The sequence below is a fragment of the Canis aureus genome, chromosome 25 (assembly GCF_053574225.1).
Source record: "Canis aureus isolate CA01 chromosome 25, VMU_Caureus_v.1.0, whole genome shotgun sequence".
Classification (NCBI taxonomy): Eukaryota; Metazoa; Chordata; class Mammalia; order Carnivora; family Canidae; genus Canis; species Canis aureus.
In genome coordinates, this window is record NC_135635.1 from 39501600 (window position 1) to 39521434 (window position 19835).

The 19835-nt window shown below is 47.1% G+C and overlaps 2 protein-coding genes and 1 long non-coding RNA gene across 10 annotated transcripts in view; 2 read left to right on the top strand and 1 right to left on the bottom strand.

Moving 5' to 3' along the window:
- The window catches only part of CHD4 (chromodomain helicase DNA binding protein 4), a 29170-nt gene extending 22506 nt beyond the window's left edge, over positions 1-6664 (top strand). For 4 of the 8 annotated variants that reach the window (XM_077871281.1, XM_077871284.1, XM_077871287.1 and 1 more), the window contains exons 34-40: positions 59-130; positions 433-570; positions 830-938; positions 1050-1182; positions 4639-4837; positions 5700-5863; positions 6039-6664. In XM_077871281.1, the coding sequence (XP_077727407.1) occupies positions 59-130; positions 433-570; positions 830-938; positions 1050-1182; positions 4639-4837; positions 5700-5863; positions 6039-6056 (833 nt within the window). In that variant the 3' untranslated portion in view covers positions 6057-6664. Of the gene's footprint in view, positions 1-58; positions 131-432; positions 571-829; positions 939-1049; positions 1183-3667; positions 3780-4638; positions 4838-5699; positions 5864-6038 lie in introns of those variants that run through there. The other 4 variants (XM_077871280.1, XM_077871283.1, XM_077871286.1 and 1 more) reach the window with 2 other exon arrangements.
- A 799-nt stretch (positions 6665-7463) lies between these two features.
- NOP2 (NOP2 nucleolar protein) lies at positions 7464-19762 on the top strand. Its single transcript, XM_077871293.1, has 16 exons — positions 7464-7623; positions 7912-8021; positions 10774-10819; positions 10967-11055; positions 11226-11473; positions 13211-13266; positions 13382-13536; positions 13641-13840; positions 13990-14079; positions 14881-14968; positions 15045-15185; positions 15755-15894; positions 16028-16117; positions 16281-16403; positions 16526-16754; positions 18985-19762. The coding sequence occupies exons 2-16, from the start codon at positions 7916-7918 to the stop codon at positions 19638-19640; spliced, it is 2457 nt and encodes an 818-aa protein (XP_077727419.1). The 5' UTR covers positions 7464-7623; positions 7912-7915; the 3' UTR covers positions 19641-19762.
- LOC144297351 (uncharacterized) lies at positions 15501-18354 on the bottom strand. Its single transcript, XR_013364383.1, has 2 exons — positions 16391-18354; positions 15501-15963 (listed from the first exon to the last, which is right to left on the bottom strand). It is a non-coding gene; the product is annotated as an uncharacterized LOC144297351 (long non-coding RNA).
- Positions 19763-19835: the final 73 nt, after the last annotated feature.

Sequence of the window (19835 nt, forward strand, 5' to 3'; positions counted from 1 at the left end):
CAGCCAGGCACCCCAGAACGTTCTTTATATACTCTCAAATCCCATCTGTTCCCCCCAGGTGTTGCTGACGTGGAGAAGGTAGAAGAGAAGTCAGCAGTAGATCTGACCCCCATTGTGGTAGAGGACAAAGGTGAGTGTTTGGAGAAGCTGATCGTGACTAAAAAGGACTCTAAAACTAGATGCAAGGACTTTATCTCTGGTACACCCCCTGGCTTCTCACACCCATATAACTATTTAATCCCAAGCTAAAAGACTCCCAACTGTCCCTACATATGATTGTCACGGGCCAGTGACATTTTTCTGGGTTTGAGAAATACCTGTGTGGAGAAAGGGTGAAGGTGGCTGCATGCTTAGAGCATATAGTGCTGTGGGTAAGGACCAAGGTGCTATGCTTTTGTCTGGAGCTGACATTTTTTTTTGCATATCCTGTAGAAGAGAAAAAAGAAGAAGAAGAGAAAAAAGAGGTGATGCTTCAGAATGGAGAGACCCCCAAGGACCTGAATGATGAGAAGCAGAAAAAAAATATCAAACAACGTTTCATGTTCAATATTGCAGATGGTGGTTTTACTGGTATGACATTGAGGGACCAACTGGGGTTAGAAGGATCTGAAGTGAAAGTAGGGTTCTTGTCAGAGGCAAGGATACAAAGATTTTACCTCTACCAGATAAGGGACTGCCAAGTTGATTGCACATTCCTCTGACTCTATGTTAGAAAGCCAGAGGCCTACTCCTAAGATGGCATCTGTGGGCCAGGAATAAATAGCTTTTTGAATTCTTACAGATATTTGCCTCTCTTGTTCTTCTCCACCTTCCCCAAATTCCTATTCAGAGTTGCACTCCCTTTGGCAGAATGAGGAGCGGGCAGCCACAGTCACTAAGAAGACTTACGAGATTTGGCATCGGCGGCACGACTACTGGCTGCTGGCTGGCATCATAAAGTATCCTTTGCTGGAGTCTGGGCTGAGGTTCTTGGTAAAGGGTTCTGAAGGTCCTACTGTTTGAAGTTTCTGCTTTCCTTGTTTTGTTTTTCCTGAGCAATTTTCCAATAGCCATGGCTATGCCCGGTGGCAGGACATCCAGAATGACCCACGCTATGCCATCCTCAATGAACCTTTCAAGGGTGAAATGAATCGTGGCAATTTCTTAGAGATCAAGAATAAGTTTCTAGCCCGAAGGTTCAAGGTGAGCAGGATAGGGAGGAATATAGTATTGAAGTGACAGCCTTTGAAATGCAGAAGGGACTGTAGAGGAGGGTGTCTCTTCACCCTCCTGTTACTTAACTCTTTGTATTGCTCCCAAGTATCTTAAATATTAGAACTAAAGACACAGGAGCACCTGGCTGGCTCAGTCTGGAGAACACGTGATCTTGATCTTAGGGTTGTGAGTTTCAGCCCCATGTTGGGTGTAGTGATTCCTTAAAATAAGTAAATTAAAAATTAAAAAAACACAACAGGACAGACTTGAAGATTAGCTCTTTAAGGGCCTAAGATGACTGTGCCTAATAAATGACATAGAAGAAGGGGCACCTGCCTGGCTCAGTCAATAGAGCATAGGACTCTTGATCTCAGTGTTGTGAGTTTCAGCCCCATGTTGGGCATGGAGCCTACTTAAAAAAAACAAATAAATAAAAGAAATGTAAACTAATAAATGACATGGATATATCAGGGGAACAGAATAGGTTAGAGTGTTAGGAAAGATGGAGAGGTAGGACTGAATTGGATCTCTGAAGAGGGAAGGCTGTCAGTGGGCTAGTGGTACTTTTTTTTCCTAGGTTTGAGAGACCCTGTTTGGATAAGGGGTGTGTGGGGTGGATGCAAAGAGTCGATGTGAAGGTAGAGCTTCATTCTCAGAATCACTAGGGTTAGTAAGCCCAGGACTGAGAGGAGTCTCAGTCTGGAATTCAGCAAATATATGTTGAGGGCAACTAGTGTGTAGACTTGTCAAAATGGGGTACCAGTGGATAAGTCGTGGGTTTTAAGCTGAGTATCACTGGGGGAGTAAGAAATGTACACTAACCGTTAGATATCATGTGCCAAGCAGTGAGTAGCACAAGGATACAAAGACAAATGAGGCACGGTGCCTGTTTTCAAGGAGCTTTTAGTTTAAGGTAGAGGCAAATGTGTGAGCAAATGAATGCCACTCTATGTATTGGGAGAGATCCGTATGAAAGTTCTCCAGGGGGAATTTTGGGGAATCCAGAGAGAGCTCCTTGAATGGCTTCATGGAGAAGGCGGCATTGGAATTAAATTTTGATTAATGTCATAGAAATAGCTGGATAGAAGCAGAAGGCTGTTTGAATCAACAGGATGAAGTAGGGCAAAGGCCTAGAGGCAGCAGAGCCTACAGAGTTTGGAAACAGCCCAGTTGGGCTGTAGAAAACACTTGTGTTGGGTGATGGTGGGAGGTAGATTAGAGAGCAAGGTAAGAAGTAGAGGTTAGTAGGTGGGTTTTTGGCACCTGATAAGAGTTGGGCAGCCATTGAAGGTTTGTGAAGAGTTGTAATACAACTAAGGGAAATGGAAATAGAACATTCATAAGATGATAGAACTGTCATATAGTCAGGAGGTGTAAGGCTGGGCTGTGATGCTTTTTGTAGAAAATGAAAAGGGCGGGATGCCTGGGTGGCTGAGCAGTTGAACATCTGTCTGGCTCAGGGTGTGATCCGGAGTCCCGGGATTGAGTCCCACATCAGGCTTCCTGCATGGAGCCTGCTTCTTCTCTGCTTATGTCTCTGCCTTTCTGTGTGTCTCTCATGAATAAGTAAATAAAATGTTTAAAAAAAGAAAAGGATGAAATAAAGGAAATCAGATACCAAATAATTGATAGGATTTACTGATTTATTGCAGTCAGTAAGCCTTTTCTCTTAAAGGGCCTGATGATAACTATTTTAGGCTCTGAGGGATACACATGTTGCAAATACTGTGTCATAGTGTGCAAGCAGCCACAGGTTATAAACAAGTGGGAATGTGTTCCAATAAAACTTTATTTACTGACATGAAAATTTGAACTTCATGTTTTTTTCATAAAGTGCCACAAACTATTTTTCCAGTCATTTAAAAATGTAAAAAACCACTCTTGGGCCATACAAAAACAGACAGTAGGTCAGATTTGGCCCGTAGGCCATAGTTTGCTGACTCTTGACTTAATGGATTTGAGATTAAAAACTAAAATTTGAGCCTGAGTCGCTGAGAAAAATTATCATTGGCAGATCAGGGAAGTGAGGAGACGGAGCAGTGTGTAGAAAAGAGTAAGTTCAGTTTTAGAAAAGTGCTAATATCCTCCCACTACCCATCCCCCCGCCCCAAACGTGGGATCAAAGAATGATCATACATGAGTGAGATCAGAACACTCAGTGCTTGAAATGCAGGTTCGAAAAGCATCAGATCCTTTGTACGGAGGGGCTGGCTGAACTGGGAGCGGAGAAATCACTTAAGGGAGTGCTTTAAAAGAACAGCAAGCCAAGGGCTGATGATCCTGGGGAAGGGTCATAGTTTGGGACAGGAGGCAGTTGGTGAAGGAAACAGGGCATGTAGATTGAAAGTAGGTGCTTGGTCAGTCTGGGGATAAATTACTCTGCTCATTGGAACACATCTTGTAGAAGAAACAATAGCCCATTATTCTCATACTGTCCTATTTCCTGACCCCTAATGGCTTTATTGTCTTTAAGAACCAGTGGATGGATACTTGAGCAAATTAAGTCTTATAACTTCTGAATCAACATTCTGTCTCTTGGAATATATTGCAAAGAACCTTTTACATAGCTCCATCAGGTGACACGTGTAAGTGTTCATTGCAGTATGATTTTTGGTGGTGGGGCCTGGAGATAACCTAGATGCTTGCCTGGGACATCGACTGGGAGTGTAGATAGGTAAAACGTGGATTCACATGGAGCATTTTAAGCAACAGTTAGAAGGAATGAAATATATATGATAGAACAACATAAATTGAACATTTTAAAAAGAACTAAAGTGGGGAAAGGAATAAAAGGTTTTTATGTGTATAGAACAACATCATTCTGTAAATTAGAAATGCACACATGAAACAATACTCAGTTTTCAGGAATACCTGCACAAAGCCATGTGGTAAGTATATTAGAAGCACTGCTTGTTGGGAAAGAAAGGAATGGGAGTAAGATACGGAGACAAAAAAAAAAAAACACAAATACTCTTAAAACATAAAACCACTTAAACAACATGATGTGGTAGGTATATCCATAGGACAGACTATCATGCAATCATTAAAAAATCATGTTTTATCAAGGGCAGTTATAATAAAGGAAGGTTTTTACTATGGAACTTTGAGTGAAACAGGTGTACAGAGTGATCTCAGTTACATAAAAAATACAGATGCAAGGAACCTCAACATGTTTAACAAGTATCTGTAGGAGGTGCAATTACTATGATCTTAGTTTTTTATCTGCTCTATTTTCTAGATATTTTAACATTTTTGTATAACTGAATTCATGAAGGGCAAAGAGTTTTAAAAACATGGATTTCCAAATGGGGATAAAAAAACACAGTGTTGAAGGGCTTGGGTGTGGGGGAGCCATCTGTAAGTTTCTTTATAGATTGGGAAAGGCCCATCAGAAATAAGCAAAGCGAGCGTCAGTGCAACTCCCCTCTGCTCTTTATCCTCCAGCTCTTAGAACAAGCCCTGGTGATTGAGGAACAGCTGCGTCGGGCAGCTTACCTGAACATGTCAGAAGACCCCTCCCACCCTTCCATGGCCCTAAACACGCGCTTTGCTGAGGTGGAGTGTTTGGCGGAGAGTCACCAGCACTTGTCCAAGGAGTCAATGGCAGGAAACAAGCCAGCCAATGCGGTCCTGCACAAAGGTAGCCAGTGGCTCCCCTGCCTCCTGCTGACTCAGCTTCCTTCTGCTACCTCTCCCTCACACATAGTTACTCCTGGTTTCCAAACCGTTTTTAGAGCCCCTCTGTCTGGGTGCTTAGGATGTGCTGGGGATCTTTGCCTTCTTCCTTGGAAAGCTAGTATCTTAGGGGCAATCCAGGACACTAGTTCTTTGGCTCTTAATATATTCAAGTTCTTCGAGGTAGAAAGCAAAGCAGAATAATAGGGTGTTACTGGCTTACTGTAGAGGTAACTTCTGGTGATTTAAGATCCTGTCAAATTCAGGGCACCTGGGTGGTTCAGTGGTTGAGCGTCTGCCTTGGGCTCAGGTCGTGATCCTGGGATCAAGTCCTGCATCAGGCTCCCCAGAGGGAGCCTGCTTCTCTTTCTGCCTATGTCTGTTTCTCTCATGAATAAATAAAATCTTTGGGAAAAAAAAATTAAAACATGAAGAGGGGTGGAGGGCGAAATGAGGGAAAGAAGGCTGATATAAACAGGAAGGAAGAGAGCTCCAAAAGGTGGAGAGGAAAGATGGTGAGAAAAGGAAACAATAGAAATCTCTCAAGGAGTGGAGAAAATAGAGCAGTAAGGGAGCAAGGTTAGTGAGGGTTGAAGAATGTAAAGATACATAGCATCATGGACAGTTGGAACTGGAATCTGAGAAATAAGAATTTGAGTGTGGTGGAGGCTGGTCTGGTGACTCAAGAGAAACAGTACTCCAGTATTGGAGCATAGTACTCCAGCATTCCAGCACATCACTCGCTTGGTCACTGAGAAGTAATGAGGGGCCGGGTAAGAAGGTTCTCAGTCTTGACGACCACAGCTCACCTTCTGTATTTCCTTGTGCAGTTCTGAAACAGCTAGAAGAACTGCTGAGTGACATGAAAGCTGATGTGACTCGACTCCCAGCCACTATTGCCCGGATTCCCCCAGTTGCTGTGAGGCTACAGATGTCAGAGCGTAACATTCTCAGCCGCCTGGCAAACCGAGCACCTGAACCTACTCCACAGCAGGTAGACCCCTGTCTTCTGGCCACCTGTTTCAGCAGAGCCATACTGGAACTTGTAACTTTGCTCTCGGTCCCGAGTTTCATATACTGGGCAGGTGGGGCTCTTACCAGGGAGTTCCCTTGGGATTGGGTAGATCCTGTGGTTTGGAATTCTGACTCCTTTGGCTTTTTTCCTATAGGTAGCCCAGCAGCAGTGAAGATCCGGATCTATGATACCACCTCCACCGCTGAGCAGTGACCTTCCTCACTTTCCCTTGCCCAGCTTCTCCCCGGGGGGCCTGAGAGACCCTCTCCTTCCTTCTGCCCCATCTTCCGTGTTGTAAAGGAACAGCCCCCAGTGCACTGGGGAAGGGGGGAGTGAGGGGCAGTGGTGCCCTTCCTGCTGGAGAGACATGCAGCAGTAGCGCCGGCGCCATCTGCAGGGAGCTGGCGGGCTGGCCTTCTTCTGGGCCCTGGCTTCTCCCCACTGTAACGCCTGTTACACACAAACTGTTGTGGGTTCCCGCCAGGCTTGAAGAAAATGATCTGAATTTCTTCCTCCTTTTGGTTTTATTTTGTTGGTTTATTTTGTGTTTTTTCTCCTTTTTTGGGGTATTCAGAGTGGGCCGGGCCCCTGGGCGAGACACAGCTACCTCTGTTGGCATCTTTTTAATACCAGGAACCCAGCGGCTCCAGCCACTGAGCAGCTAGAATGAAATAAAGTGGAAAAAAAAAAAAAAAAAAAAAAAAGGAAAAGAACCAAAAGCATAAAAACCACAGCAAATTTCTTGATGAAAATTGAAAATAAAAATTTCCTTGTATTTTAGTGCTCTGGTTCAGTGTGGGTGTAGGTGAAGGTGGGTGAGTGTGTCGGGTATCCTACAGAAGAGCCATGTTCCGTGTGCTTGTTGTGCCTTAGGTGCTCGGGACCCAGGATGACCGACCACCACCTGGAAAATGAGCTACAAAACTAGAACTGGGTTCATACATACCCTGTGCTGCTGTTCCATAGCTTTGTGAGCTGAGAAAGTTAACTTACTGGGCTGTAGATGTCTCCTAAAATAAAGATCTCTTCCCATAGAGGTGGGGAGATAAAACTAGTAAAGTGCTTGGAAAACTTTGTAACAGCTGCTAAGCGCACCGCCTTAGCGCTTATATTGGAAAGAAGGCCGAGGGTATTGTTAACTTGTGAGAAACGAGGACCCAAGAGGCCGCCTTCAGCCTCTGGCGGTGTGAAGCCAGGCAGAGACCTTCCTCGACGGGCTGAGCAGGGGTCTGGGGGGCCGAAGAGGTGGCTTTCCTGGTCAAAGGGGCTGGAAGGAGGGGAGTGGCATGGGATTCCGTGCTCCCGAGACCAGATGGAGGGTGGAGCGAGCCACGAGGGCCGCCGCCGCGTCCTGGTTCGAGAGGTGGGGCGGCTCGGAGGTACCAGTTCTTCCCGCTGAAATCTGCGGTGAATCCAGAAGCCAACACTGCGGGAAGGGCGGGAAGTCGAAGACGGTTCGGTCCTCGCTTTCTCGGCCTCGGAGAGGGACTGGAGCGGTCCGCCCCGAATCTCCTCCCGCGGCGCCGCCGCCAGCCCAGCGCGCGTTCCCAGGGCGGCAGTCCGTTCCGGGTCTGCGGCGGACTGGAAGCGGCCGGAAGAGGCGGGCCGCGGGGTCAGCGCGCCTCCGTGCGCCTGCGTGAAGCGCTTCCTCCGCGCGCGGTGCCGGAACCGTGACCTCGGGGCGCACGTGGAGTGTCGCGCCGCTTCCCCGGACCTCTGGGGCCTGGAGCGTGTTTCAGGTGAGCCCGGCCTTCGCGCGGGTGTGCAAGAAGTCGGGGAAGGGTGACTGCACTGATCCAGACTGGGGCGTTGCGAGCGGGACGCCGTACAAACGGCGTGGGACCCAAGGGCCGGGCCGGGCCGGGCGGGGGGTGGAGGTCTGGCCTTGCCGTGAGGGTCGGTTGAGGGAGAGGTGCGGAGTCGAGGCTCCAGGGTGCCCTGTCCCGCTCTGATACGCCGAGTCTGCCGTCTCCGTTTCCCTTTCTAACACACGCGACTCTATCCTCTCCCATTTTTCTTTTCTCCAGAACTATGGGGCGCAAGTTGGACCCCACGAAGAAGGAGAAGCGCGGACCGGGCCGGAAGGCTCGGAAACAGAAGGGCGCTGAGACCGAACTCGCTAGATTCTTGCCTGCAGGTAAGGCTCAGGGCCCGCCCCCTCTCCTCCCAGGCCTCTAGGTTTTGCACCGTTCTTTCATCTGAATCACATTCTCCTCCGTTTCTCGTCTCTGTACTTCTTTTCTGTTCAAGGGGAATTTTCTTTGAATGAGTTGCTAGCTTTATACATTTGAAGAGAAACCAGAGTTTGTTGTATGAGTTTTTAGAAAGCCAGTATGAATGGAGGCACCTGGTGGCTTGGTCGGTTAAGCGTCCCACTCTTGATTTTGGCTCAGGTCATGATCTCAGGGTGGTGAGATGGAGCCTCACAGCAGGCTCCCCGCCCAGTGGGGAGTCTGCTTAAGGTTCACTCTCCCCTTACCCACCCCACCCCACCCCACCCCAGCCTCGCTCGCTCTCTCTCAAAAAAATAAAAACAAGTGTGAATGAAACACTTATTGTCATCAGCACTTAGAAATTAGGGAAGATGCAGCAGGGACCCAAGTACCCATGCAACAAGAGGTACAGGTTAATACTAGGTTAATACTGAGTAAGGTTATTAGAGGACCTACGCATTTCGAGTTTAAAAAGATTTTAATCTGGGTTTTGGAAAATGGTTGACGTTTTAGTAAGTGGAACTTGGGAAGGGAACAGACCAGTCACATCAACTGCTTTGTGGAGGAGGTGAGCATGGGAAGGCACAGATCTGATTCCCATATGGTGAATAATCTATGGCATGGAAGGCTGGGGATGACAGAAGAGTGGACAGGTAGTTTGTGTTGGGCATTAGATAAAAGATGCAGGTTTTTGAGATACTAGAAAGTGCTAGCACTGGGACACCCGGGTGGCTCAGTCGGTTAAACATCAGACTCTCTTTTTTTTTTTTTTTTTTTTAAGATTTTTTATTTATTTATTCATGAGAGACACACAGAGAGAGAGGCAGAGACACAGGCAGAGGGAGAAGCAGGCTCCATGCCGGGAGCTCCATGTGGGACGCGATCCAGGGACTCCAGGATCAGGCCCTGGACGGGGCGGCGCTAAACCGCTGAGCCACCCGGGCTGCCCTAAACATCAGACTCTTGATGTCCACTCAGGTCATGATCTCCGGGTTGTGGGATCAAGCCCTGCATCAGGCTCCTTGCTCAGCGGGGAGTCTGCTTGAGGATTCTCTTTCTCTCTTCCCCTCCCCCTGCTCATGCACACTCTCTCCCTCTAAAATCTTTCAAAAGTGTTAGGCACTATACTGAATCTGTTGGACATGTTATGTCACCTCATTCTCTTAGTGCTTTGTGAGAGAGACATTCTGAAGGAAATGAATGTTAAGTAGCTTGGGCATTTGCAAATGACAGGGCTGGCATTTAAGCCTTTTATTTTTTTGGAGAATGTATGGAAAACTAGTTACTAAGGTAAAATCTGTGGCTGGTCACTGATTAAATTGAGAATAAAAGAAAGCAGAAGAGGGGATCCCTGGGTGGCTCAGCAGTTTAGCGTCTGCCTTCGGTCCCGGGTATGGTCCCGGAGTCCCGGGATCGAGTCCCGCATCGGGCTCCCTGCGTGGAGCCAGCTTCTCCCTCTGCCTGTGTCTCTGCCTCTCTCTCTCTCTGTCTCTGAGTAAATAAATAAAATCCTAAAAAAGAAAAAAAAAAAAACAGAAGAGAAGACAGTTTTGTTTGTCACATAAATCCATTTGTTATAGACCAGCAGTGTTTCAGATGGTGGAGCTTCTGCTGGTCCCTCAGTTCCTTCAGTCTTCTGATGGCAGAATTGACTGCCACAGCAGAAGTGGTGGTATAGGTCCAAGCACCACAGGCTACTCCATATTTATCATCCCATCCCCAATTCAGACCTTCTTGGAGGGTTTAGCCATGTTGCAGCAAACCAGGTCCAAGGCCAGAGAGAAAAGATTAATTTTGAATCTCTCTTGTTACCAGAATGATGGTAATACTATTTACTGAAATCAGAAGTCTGGAGGGAGGGATCCCCGGGTGGCGCAGCGGTTTGGCGCCCGCCTTTGGCCCAGGGCGTGATCCTGGAGACCCTGGATCGACTCCCACGTCGGGCTCCCTGCATGGAGCCTGCTTCTCCCTCTGCCTGTGTCTCTGCCTCTCTCTCTCTCTCTGTGTGACTATCATAAATGAATAAAAATTTATTTAAAAAAAAAAAAAAAAGAAGTCTGGAGGGAGGCCCAGTTTGGATTTGATTGATGAACAACCACATACAGATCATCTCTTTTACATCTCTCATCCAGCTCCTTGTAAAGCTCTGTGGAACGAATTAGAATCTACTCCCTTTCATTAGTGTATTTTTTTTTTTGTAAGATTTTATTTATTTATTTGACAGAGTGAGAGAGCACAAGCAGGGGTAATAGCAGAGGAAGAGGGAGAAGCAGACTCCTTGCTGAGCCGGGAGCCCAACTCAGGGCTCAATTCCAGGACCCTGAGATCTGAGATCATGATCTGAGCCACGGGCCGAAGCTCAGCAGACTGAGCCATCCAGATGCCCCTAATTAGTGTATTCTTTCTCTACATTTATTTTCACTTCTAATTTTTTTTTAAAGATATGTTTATTTATTCACGAGAGACACAGAGAGAGGCAGAAACACAGGCAGAGGAGAAGCAGGCTATGTGCGGGGAGCCTGATGTGGGACTCCATCCTGGCATTCCGGAATCATGCTGAGTCGAAGGCAGACGCTTAACCACTGAGCCACCCAGGCACCCCTCTCTTCTAATGTTCTTTTTCATTTTCCCTGTAACCTATTGTTCTGCTTCTCTCTTTTTTTTTTTTAAATACAGCTGGTGATGAAAATTCTAAGAGGCTATCTAGTCGTGCTCGGAAGAGGTGAGTGTGGTTGTGCAGGTTTACCTGGATTAAATTGGTACTGCTTATCTTTAGTCCCATGATCACATGTGGAAAGGGCTGTTTGGGGACTGTCCCATTTCAGTGGCAGAGCCCAGAGGTATGTTCCATTTCCTCACTTCTTTTCAGGGCAGCCAAGAGGAGATTGGGTTCTGCTGAATCCCTTGCGATGCATAAGTTCCCTGGGGCCAAACCATTGCCTGGAAAACTACCCAAAGGTCAGTGAGTATAGGAGCTGTGTGCTCTATGACGAGTCCGCTGGGTTCTGGGTAGGGAAGGCCTTGCTGGGCATTTCTGGAGAGAAAGAAACAGGACATCTTTAGGAATAGAAAGTGTAGGTTCCATCAGCGTGTGGCTGCCGTCAGTCCAGAATTCCTCAAACCCTTAGGAATCTCTGGAGGAGCTGTCCAGACACCTGGCAAGAAGGGAGCCCAGCCCTTGCATCACGGTACTCAAGGCAAGAAGCGTCCAGCACTGACCCATAGCAGTGAGGAGGAAGAGGTGGAGGAGGAAGACTCTGAAGAGGATGGTGTGCTGAACCAGGAGGACCTCTGGGGCTCTGAGGACAGTGATGCTGATATGATAGATGACTACGGCGCCGACTCCGACTCAGAGGGCGAAGATGAAGATGAAGAGGTGAGCTTTAGTTCTCTGGGTTTTGAGGAAGGGATCCTTGCCTTTTAGTCTTTCCGGGTCCTTGAGACTCAGTGACAAGGATGAGCTGAGTAGAGAAAAGGGGTTTTAGCATTCCATCATTGTTTTCCTGTCATCTGTGTTTGCTCAATGCACACAAAAGTGTAGAAAAGCTGTAGGATTGATCATTTTGAAATATGAGACTCCTCAGTGCTGGTGAGGACCTGGTCAAGTGGATACTTGAGTGCCCCACTGAGGGGAATAGAGAGCGTACATAGTTTTTTAGTGAAGCATTTGGTGTCTGAGAACCTTGGAGAGTTTCTTCCTTTTGACCTAGTAATTCTGTTTCAGAGGAGGATCCAGAGTATGGACAGATTTATTGACTGGGGTGTAAGAAGTTATTTATGTAGGATTGCCTGGCTGGCCAGTCAGTAGAGCATGGGACTCTTGGTCTTGGGAGTGTAAGTTTAAGCCCCATGTTGGGTATAGGGATTACTTTTAAAAAGGGAGGGGTTCTTTATGTATTATTATACAGTTAGTATATGAATATGTTAGGAAAACTCAGGTGATACAAGGTGGTTGGTGGTGGTGGTGGGTTTTTGTTTTTTTTTTTGTTTTTTTTTTTTTTTATTGATGAAAACAAAGTTCACATTTGCACCTTTTTCCTAGACTGCCTTTTCTCTACAGAGTTACTATCAGGAGATTTGCAGGCATCCTGTGGACTATAATGCTCCAAACTCTGGAAGCTGCCAAAATACCCAATATGCTTAAGTAAATTTTAATTTCTTTATACACTAAGTTATAAAGTGTATAAAGAAGCTTATAACTAACTAATAAGTTAACATTTGACTATTATGTCTATGAAAGTGCTGGTGATCTGTGACTGAGAAAGGGCAGGAAACAAATTTGAAGATGCACTGGGTGGCTCAGTCAGCTAAGTTTTGCCTTTGGCTCAGGTCACGATCCTGGGATCTTGGAATCGAGTCTCTCGTCAGGCTCCCTGCTCAATGGGGAGTCTGCTTCTTCCTCCCCCCTGCTTATGTGCATGTGTTTTTTCTTTCTCTCAAATGAATAAATAAAAGCTTTTTAAAAAATTTATTCATTTGAGAGACAGAGCACATGCATGTGTGGGAGCAGGGAGAGAGGCTGAGGGAGAGAATCAGACTCCTGAGTGGGGCTCTCAGTCTTAACTACCCTGAGATCATTGACCTGAGCTGAAATCAGGAGTCAGCTGCTCAACCAACTGAGCCACACAGGCATGCCCCAGGTTCTGAACTTTTTAAGGAGAAGGGAACTACACACAAAAGTTGAACGGTTTTGGTGAAACCCCTTGATCCATTACTTAGTTGCAACAATGGTCAATATTGTACCAATCTGGGGATCCCTGGGTGGTTCAGCGGTTTGGTGCCTGCCTTTGGCCCAGGGCGCGATTCTGGAGTCCTGGGATTGAGTCCTGCGCCAGGATCGAGTCCCGCGTCGGGCTCCTGGCATGGGGTCTGCTTCTTCCTCCTCCTGTGTCTCTGCCTCTCTCTCTCTCTTTTTCTCTCTCTGTGTCTATCATAAATAAATAAATAAATCTTTAAAAAAAATACTGTACCAATCTCACATTTCACTTCTTTAGGTTCCATGCTTCTGAGAGTACTTTTGCGTTTAGGAAATGATAAAATACAGAGATAAAATACTACCTGGGAGGGTAGGAGGGTAGGCTTTGCATAACTAGCCCCTTGTCTCTTTTTTCAGCTGCTGCCCATTGAGAGGGCTGCTCAGAAGCAAAAGGTTCAGGAGGCTGTGGCTGGGTAAGTTTTAGAAACTCTTAAGATGGAGACCAGGCAACAGCTGGGGTGAAAGAATTGAGGGAGGAGCTGGTGTCTGTTTTATTCTGTGAATCCTTGTTTCTGAACCTGTTTCTAGGGGCCAGTGGAGTGAGGAGGAGACTGAGGAGGAAGAGGAGAAAGGGTCCCTTCAGTCATGCCCCCAAAAGGATGATGAGACAGAGGGGGGCCTACAGATCAATGTGGATGAGGAGGAGTCCTTTGTGCTGCCCCTTCCTGGGGAGATGGAGCAGGATATCCTTCCAGTGCTGGGTGAGGGGTAGGGGAAAGGTGCTTGTGAGAGGAAATTTCCAGACTCTGGACATCATGAAACAGTTACAGTTCCTTAACACATCCACATGCCCAGGCTCCAGACTTGCAACGGATTCACAAGCGCATCCAGGATATAGTGGGAGTGCTGCGTGATTTTGGGACTCAGCGGGAGGAAGGTCGGTCTCGTTCTGAGTATCTGCACCGGCTTCAGAAGGATCTGGCTACTTATTACTCCTATGGAGACTTCCTACTTGGCAAGCTTATGGACCTTTTTCCTCTGTCTGAGGTACTGAAGTGCTAATCTAATGCCCCTTCTTTTCTTTTCTCAACCTCTCAATCTTACCTTGTGTGAGGAGGGCAGCCTCCTTCCTCTTTCCTCTTCCAGCTAAGCTCCTTGGCCAGCCTGACTTGCTCCCTGCCATTTTGCTTTCCCAGCTGGTGGAGTTCTTAGAAGCTAATGAGGTGCCTCGGCCCATCACCCTCAGGACCAATACCTTGAAAACCCGACGTCGAGACCTCGCTCAGGTAAGGGATGGATTTTGAGATTTTTGTTTTCTGTATCTCAGGGGGTTGTTGACTTCTAACTGCAGAGACTCCCCTATCTGACTTAGATGGGGGTTGAGGAGTGGGCTGTTAGTACCTAAGCATTTCTTGGTCAGGCATGATCCAAAGGCAAACTCAGGTAGGCCTAGTGTCATACTGGATTTATCTGACTGGCTTGGGGCCCGGGAACTCTGAAGTGAGAACTTGTCCCTTCAGCTTGTGCTCCCTGTGACAGGGTTGAGATGCTGCATCAGGATTAAAGTTCTGCTGCCTCAGAACAAAATGGGAGTTACCTGCTTTTTAGATCATTGAGGGGCTGGTGAAACAGATTCTTGCCCCCACACATGCACAAACAGTATTTTAAACTCACCGTTTTAGAGGGTTCAGGGGCTGTATGTTAATACTGGTGTCCTGTGGTCACTGGCAGGACCCTGTGTGTAGTCTTCCTGGTGTGAATGTAACCTACCTGATCCTTATCTTTAATGTGCTATAGCCGGTGATGTTATATTTTATAGTGGTAAGGGGGACTGAGCCTACTGGAACATCAGAGTTCAGTTCCAGGAAACCAAAGGACAGGAGCTGGCAGTCTGCTCCATTCAGATAGAGTTCAGGCCTTGAGTTAGAGCCTAAGGCTAAGGGAAAGGACGTCATGGGTGATATAGGAGAGGCTGCAGAGTCTATGATTGTGTTGTAACTCAGTAGAACCATATTTTTATATTTCCACCTGTTTTCTGGATATGGTAGCCTACGAGGTTATAAAATCTTTATCTTTCTTATTTTCAGGCACTAATTAACCGTGGAGTTAACCTGGATCCTCTGGGCAAGTGGTCAAAGACTGGACTAGTGGTATATGATTCTTCTGTGCCCATTGGTAAGTATCCCCTGCCCGATAGCCCCTTTGCCCCTGCCCTTGTCCCAGCATGTCACTGACTGGTCCTCCTCCACAGGTGCTACCCCCGAGTACCTGGCTGGGTACTATATGCTTCAGGGAGCCTCCAGTATGTTGCCGGTCATGGCCTTGGCACCCCAAGAACACGAACGGATCTTGGACATGTGTTGTGCCCCTGGAGGAAAGACTAGCTACATAGGTATGAGAAAGGCAGGCCAGGGTAGGAGCCATCTGGCTCTCTGCTTTTCTAAGTAAATGAGGTCGTTGACTCTCTGGTGCTCAAGAAAACAGTGCACAAGCAACTAGCAGAAAAGTGAAGAGTACAGACTCTGGATTTGGCCTGGGTTCCAGCCCTTTGTGCCACTAAGTACCCATATGACCACGGACAAGCCTCTGGTCTTGTCTTACTATGTGAAATGGGGCAACTGTGCTTGGCTTGGCAGTTATATTATACTTGAATTGTCGGGGTTAAGTTATGTTTTAGAAGTCCTTAGCAAAGTGTTCAGCATATAGCTAGTTATAGTCATTTTATTAAGCTATTATCATTTAAGTAAGTTAGTCTGGAGGACCAAAAAGATGCTTGGTAACTGAAAAAAACCACACTGGCAGTCTTACTCATCAGAGGGTGCAGGTCTAGATCTGTCCTGTAGACCATGGGGAGGAGGCCTATTCACAGTAAAGTTGCCTTGAAGTGGTGGGAATTTACCACTTCACATTTTGGGGCTGGAGGGTGGCTGGCTGGTGAGCACCATGCCTCTCTCCCTTCAGCCCAGCTGATGAAGAACACAGGTGTGATTCTTGCCAACGATGCCAATGCTGAGCGGCTCAAGAGTGTCGTGGGTAATCTGCACCGGTTGGGAGTCACCAACACCATCATCAGCCACTACGATGGGCGCCAGTTCCCCAAGGTGTGGCTCCCCTCTGTGTGTCTTCTAGTTTGCCTGTTCCCTTCTTGACTTCAGTATTGAAACTTGCCCCTGGAAAATAATGGTGTGATAAGGACCACCAAAAACACCTAATTAACCTAGCCTTTTTCCCCAGGTGGTGGGGGGCTTTGACCGAGTACTTTTGGATGCTCCTTGTAGTGGTACTGGGGTCATCTCCAAAGACCCAGCCGTGAAGACTAACAAGGTGAGGTGTTGGGGGGGGGGGGGGCTAAGAGTGAGTGTGGGGGCTGGCTGAGAAGTCTTGGCCTAGTCCTTGCAAGCTGGGATGGGAGGTGGAGGCTCACCTCTTTTCCTGAGGCTGGCTTGTGACATTTTGACACCCTTCTATCGGTCTCTCTTTGGAATAGGATGAGAAGGACATCTTGCGCTGTGCTCACCTTCAGAAGGAGTTGCTCCTGAGTGCTATTGACTCCGTCAATGCTACCTCCAAGACAGGAGGCTACCTTGTATACTGTACCTGTTCCATCATGGTGAGGCCTCTGTTGTGGCGGAGCTCAGGGAACAGGGCCAGGAGGCTGTTGGCCCCTTAGAGCTCCCTTCAGCTCCAGCTCTACTTTTCCTTCTCTCTTCCTTGTCTCCTTGATGTATCCAGGTGGAAGAGAATGAGTGGGTGGTAGACTATGCCCTGAAAAAGAGGAACGTGCGGTTGGTGCCCACAGGTTTAGACTTTGGCCAGGAGGGTTTCACTCGCTTTCGAGAAAGGCGCTTCCACCCTACCCTGCGTTCTACCCGCCGCTTCTACCCTCATACCCACAATATGGATGGTTTCTTTATTGCCAAGTTCAAGAAATTCTCTAATTCTATCCCCCAGTCCCAGACAGGTAAGCATACTCTGCCCTTTCTGCCCTTCTTCACCACCTTTGCTCTTTCTACCTTTTAGGAGGTATATGACTGCAGGGAAGGGAGGGATTTCTGCCTCTTTCATTCCAGTCAGAATCGTTCCAGAGCCTGGACCCCATTTGAGTATATGTTAAAGAATTCGTGCAACTGGGAACCTTTTCCTTGATCCTGCCAAGTGGCTGCAGTCTTTGGGCACTAAATGCATTCCCAGTGCAGTTGTGGTTTCTTTTCCTTCTTGGCCAAGGGTTGCCTTCCTGGTAATAGACCTCAGCAGAGGTCCAGCATTGTCAGCACCAGGTTGGCACAAGACTCCTCTGGACTATTAGAGGTTCTTTGAGCCCATCACACTAATTGCAGATCTTTTTCTCAACCATCTTGAGTCTGGCCTAGATCTCGGAGAAGGGTGGGGTTTTCTGGAACAGGCTTCAGAGTTCTGCCAGCTGGGATATAAGCCTAGGTTTAGTCTTTTTTTTTTTTTTTTTTTTTTAAGATTTTATTTATTCATGAGAGACACAGAAAGAGAGGCAGAGACATAGGCAGAGGGAGAAGCAGGCTCCATGCAGGGAGCCCAATGTGGGACTCAATCCCGGAACTCCGGGATCATGCCCTGAGCCAAAGGCAGACAGAAACTCAACCGATGAGCCACCCAGGCGTCCCTAAACTTAGGTTTAGTTGGAAGAGGGAGAGGTGAGTTCTCTGAATACAAACTGTGACTGAGTTGATTTCTTTTTCAAGTTTACTTATTTATGTAATCTCTATGCCCAACATGAATTGAATTCTTGATCCTGAGATTGAGTCGCATGACTGCAATTTTTTTTTTTCTTTATAAATAATGGTCCTCACAAAAGTCACATCTGAACGTTAAGGGAAACCGTAAGAACTAGCAAAATTTGCTGTAACTTTATTTTTATTTTTGTTTTAATTTTATTTATTTAATCATGAAAGACACACAGAGAGAGAGGCACAGGCAGAGGGAGAAGCAGGCTCTGTGCAGGGAGCCTGACGTGGGACTCGATCCCGGGTCTCCAGGATCACGCCCTGGGCCGAAGGTGGCAATAAACCGCTGAGCCACCGGGGCTGCCCTTGCTGTAACTTTAAAAGTACGTGTTTAGGGACTCCTGGGTGGCTCAGCAGTTGAGCATCTGCCTTTGGCTCAGGGTGTGATCCTAGAATCCCAGGATCGAGTCCTGCATCGGGCTCCCTGCATGGAGCCTGCTTCTCCCTCTGCCTGTGTCTGCCTTTCTCTGTCTCTCATGAATGAATAAATAAAATCTTAAAAAAAAAAAAAAGTGTTTAATGTCATTTCTCATTTGTGCCTTACTAGCCTGTTTCTAGTTGCAGTGTATGACTTATTTTCTTGCATCTCATCAAAATCTACATAAACAAAAAACACCCTCAGACTGGTCTTTGATTAAAAAAGAAAAAGCCGGGATCCCTGGGTGGCGCAGCGGTTTGGCGCCTGCCTTTGGCCCAGGGCGCGATCCTGGAGATCCGGGATCGAATCCCACATCAGGCTCCCGGTGCATGGAGCCTGCTTCTCCCTCTGCCTGTGTCTCTGCCTCTCTCTCTCTCACTGTGTGCCTATCATGAATAAAAAAATAAATAAATAAATAAATAAATAAATAAATAAATAAATAAATAAAAAAGAAAAAAGAAAAAGCCCAGTGCCTCAGTTTATTCAAGGTTCACCTCCTCCTCAAGAGTGTCATGTGACCTGTCCTGAAGCTTCCTGACAGCTTCCTCTGAAAACCTTTTTGCCCAAGGATGGATAATCTCTTCCTTTTTATTTATTTTTTTTGATCCCTTTCTCTAATACAAGATTCAGATGTGACTTGAATAAAGGCCAGGTAATATTAAGTAATATGGATCTAGATAGTGTACTTTTTTTTTTTTTAAGATGTTATTTATTCATTCATGAGAGACACAGAGAGGCAGAGACACAGGCAGAGGGAGAAGCAGGCTCCATGCAGAGAGCCTGACATGGGACTCGATCCCAGGTCTCCAGGATCAGGCCCTGGGCCGAAGGCAGTCTCTAAACCACTGAGCCACCCAGGGATCCCAAGATAGTGTACTCTTACGCCACTATGTGGCATACTTGGCCATTAGTAGGCAGTTTCTTTATCTTGATACTGGTACTAACTTCCTCTAGTAATGATCAGGAACCAGTGGTGAGGCCCATTTTCTTAAACCACATGTTTCATTTTAACCTAGGAAATTCTGCAGCTTCCACCCCTACAAGCCTAGACTTGCCTGAGGTGAAGGGCCAGGTGACCCCCAAACCTGAGGGCAGCAGCCAGCCTGCCAAGAAGGCCAGAATGGCTATGAAAACAAAGCAGCAGTTGCAGAAACGGCAACATCCCAAAAAGGCCTCTTTCCAGAAGCAGAATGGCATCTCCAAAGGGACAGACTCAGGATTGTCCACTGTATCTTGTGACACAAAGTCCCAAGCTTCTTCCAAGCTCCAGGACAGCAGTCAGCCAACTCAAGAGATCAGGGGACCAAAGGTGACTAAGAAACTAAAGCAACAATCAGCTACGCTGCTATCCTCCAAGAAGGTTGCCTTCCGGAAGCCGAATGGCCCTCCTAAGGGCACGGACACAGAAGTGCCTGTGCTATCCCTTTCCAAGACCCAGGACACACTCAAGCCTGAGGACTGTGATCAGCCCCTTAGAAGCACCAGAGGGACCAAGAAAGTAAAGCAGCAGTTGCCAGCACAGCCTTCCAAGAGAGCTGCCTTCCGGAAACAGAATGGCACCCCCAAGGGACCTGAGACTCCCGCCATGTCCCCCCTTGATTCCAGCCAGCCCCCACCAGCAAAGAGGAGAAAATCTCAGTCCAGAGGCAGCAGCCATCCAGTGTTGTCTTAGATGAATGGCTGGTACTAGACTGGGGTGGCTTACTGCTGTTGGCACAGGGTTGGAACTCTTAACCTCTGTGAGGCTGGTGTCCCCACTGCGTATGAAATCTAATACACATTTTATAATCTCTGGCCACTGTGTGTTTTTTGAGGGGACTGGGTACTGGCTTTGTTGCTTGAAGAGTAGTGGCGGGAGGGTGGGGCA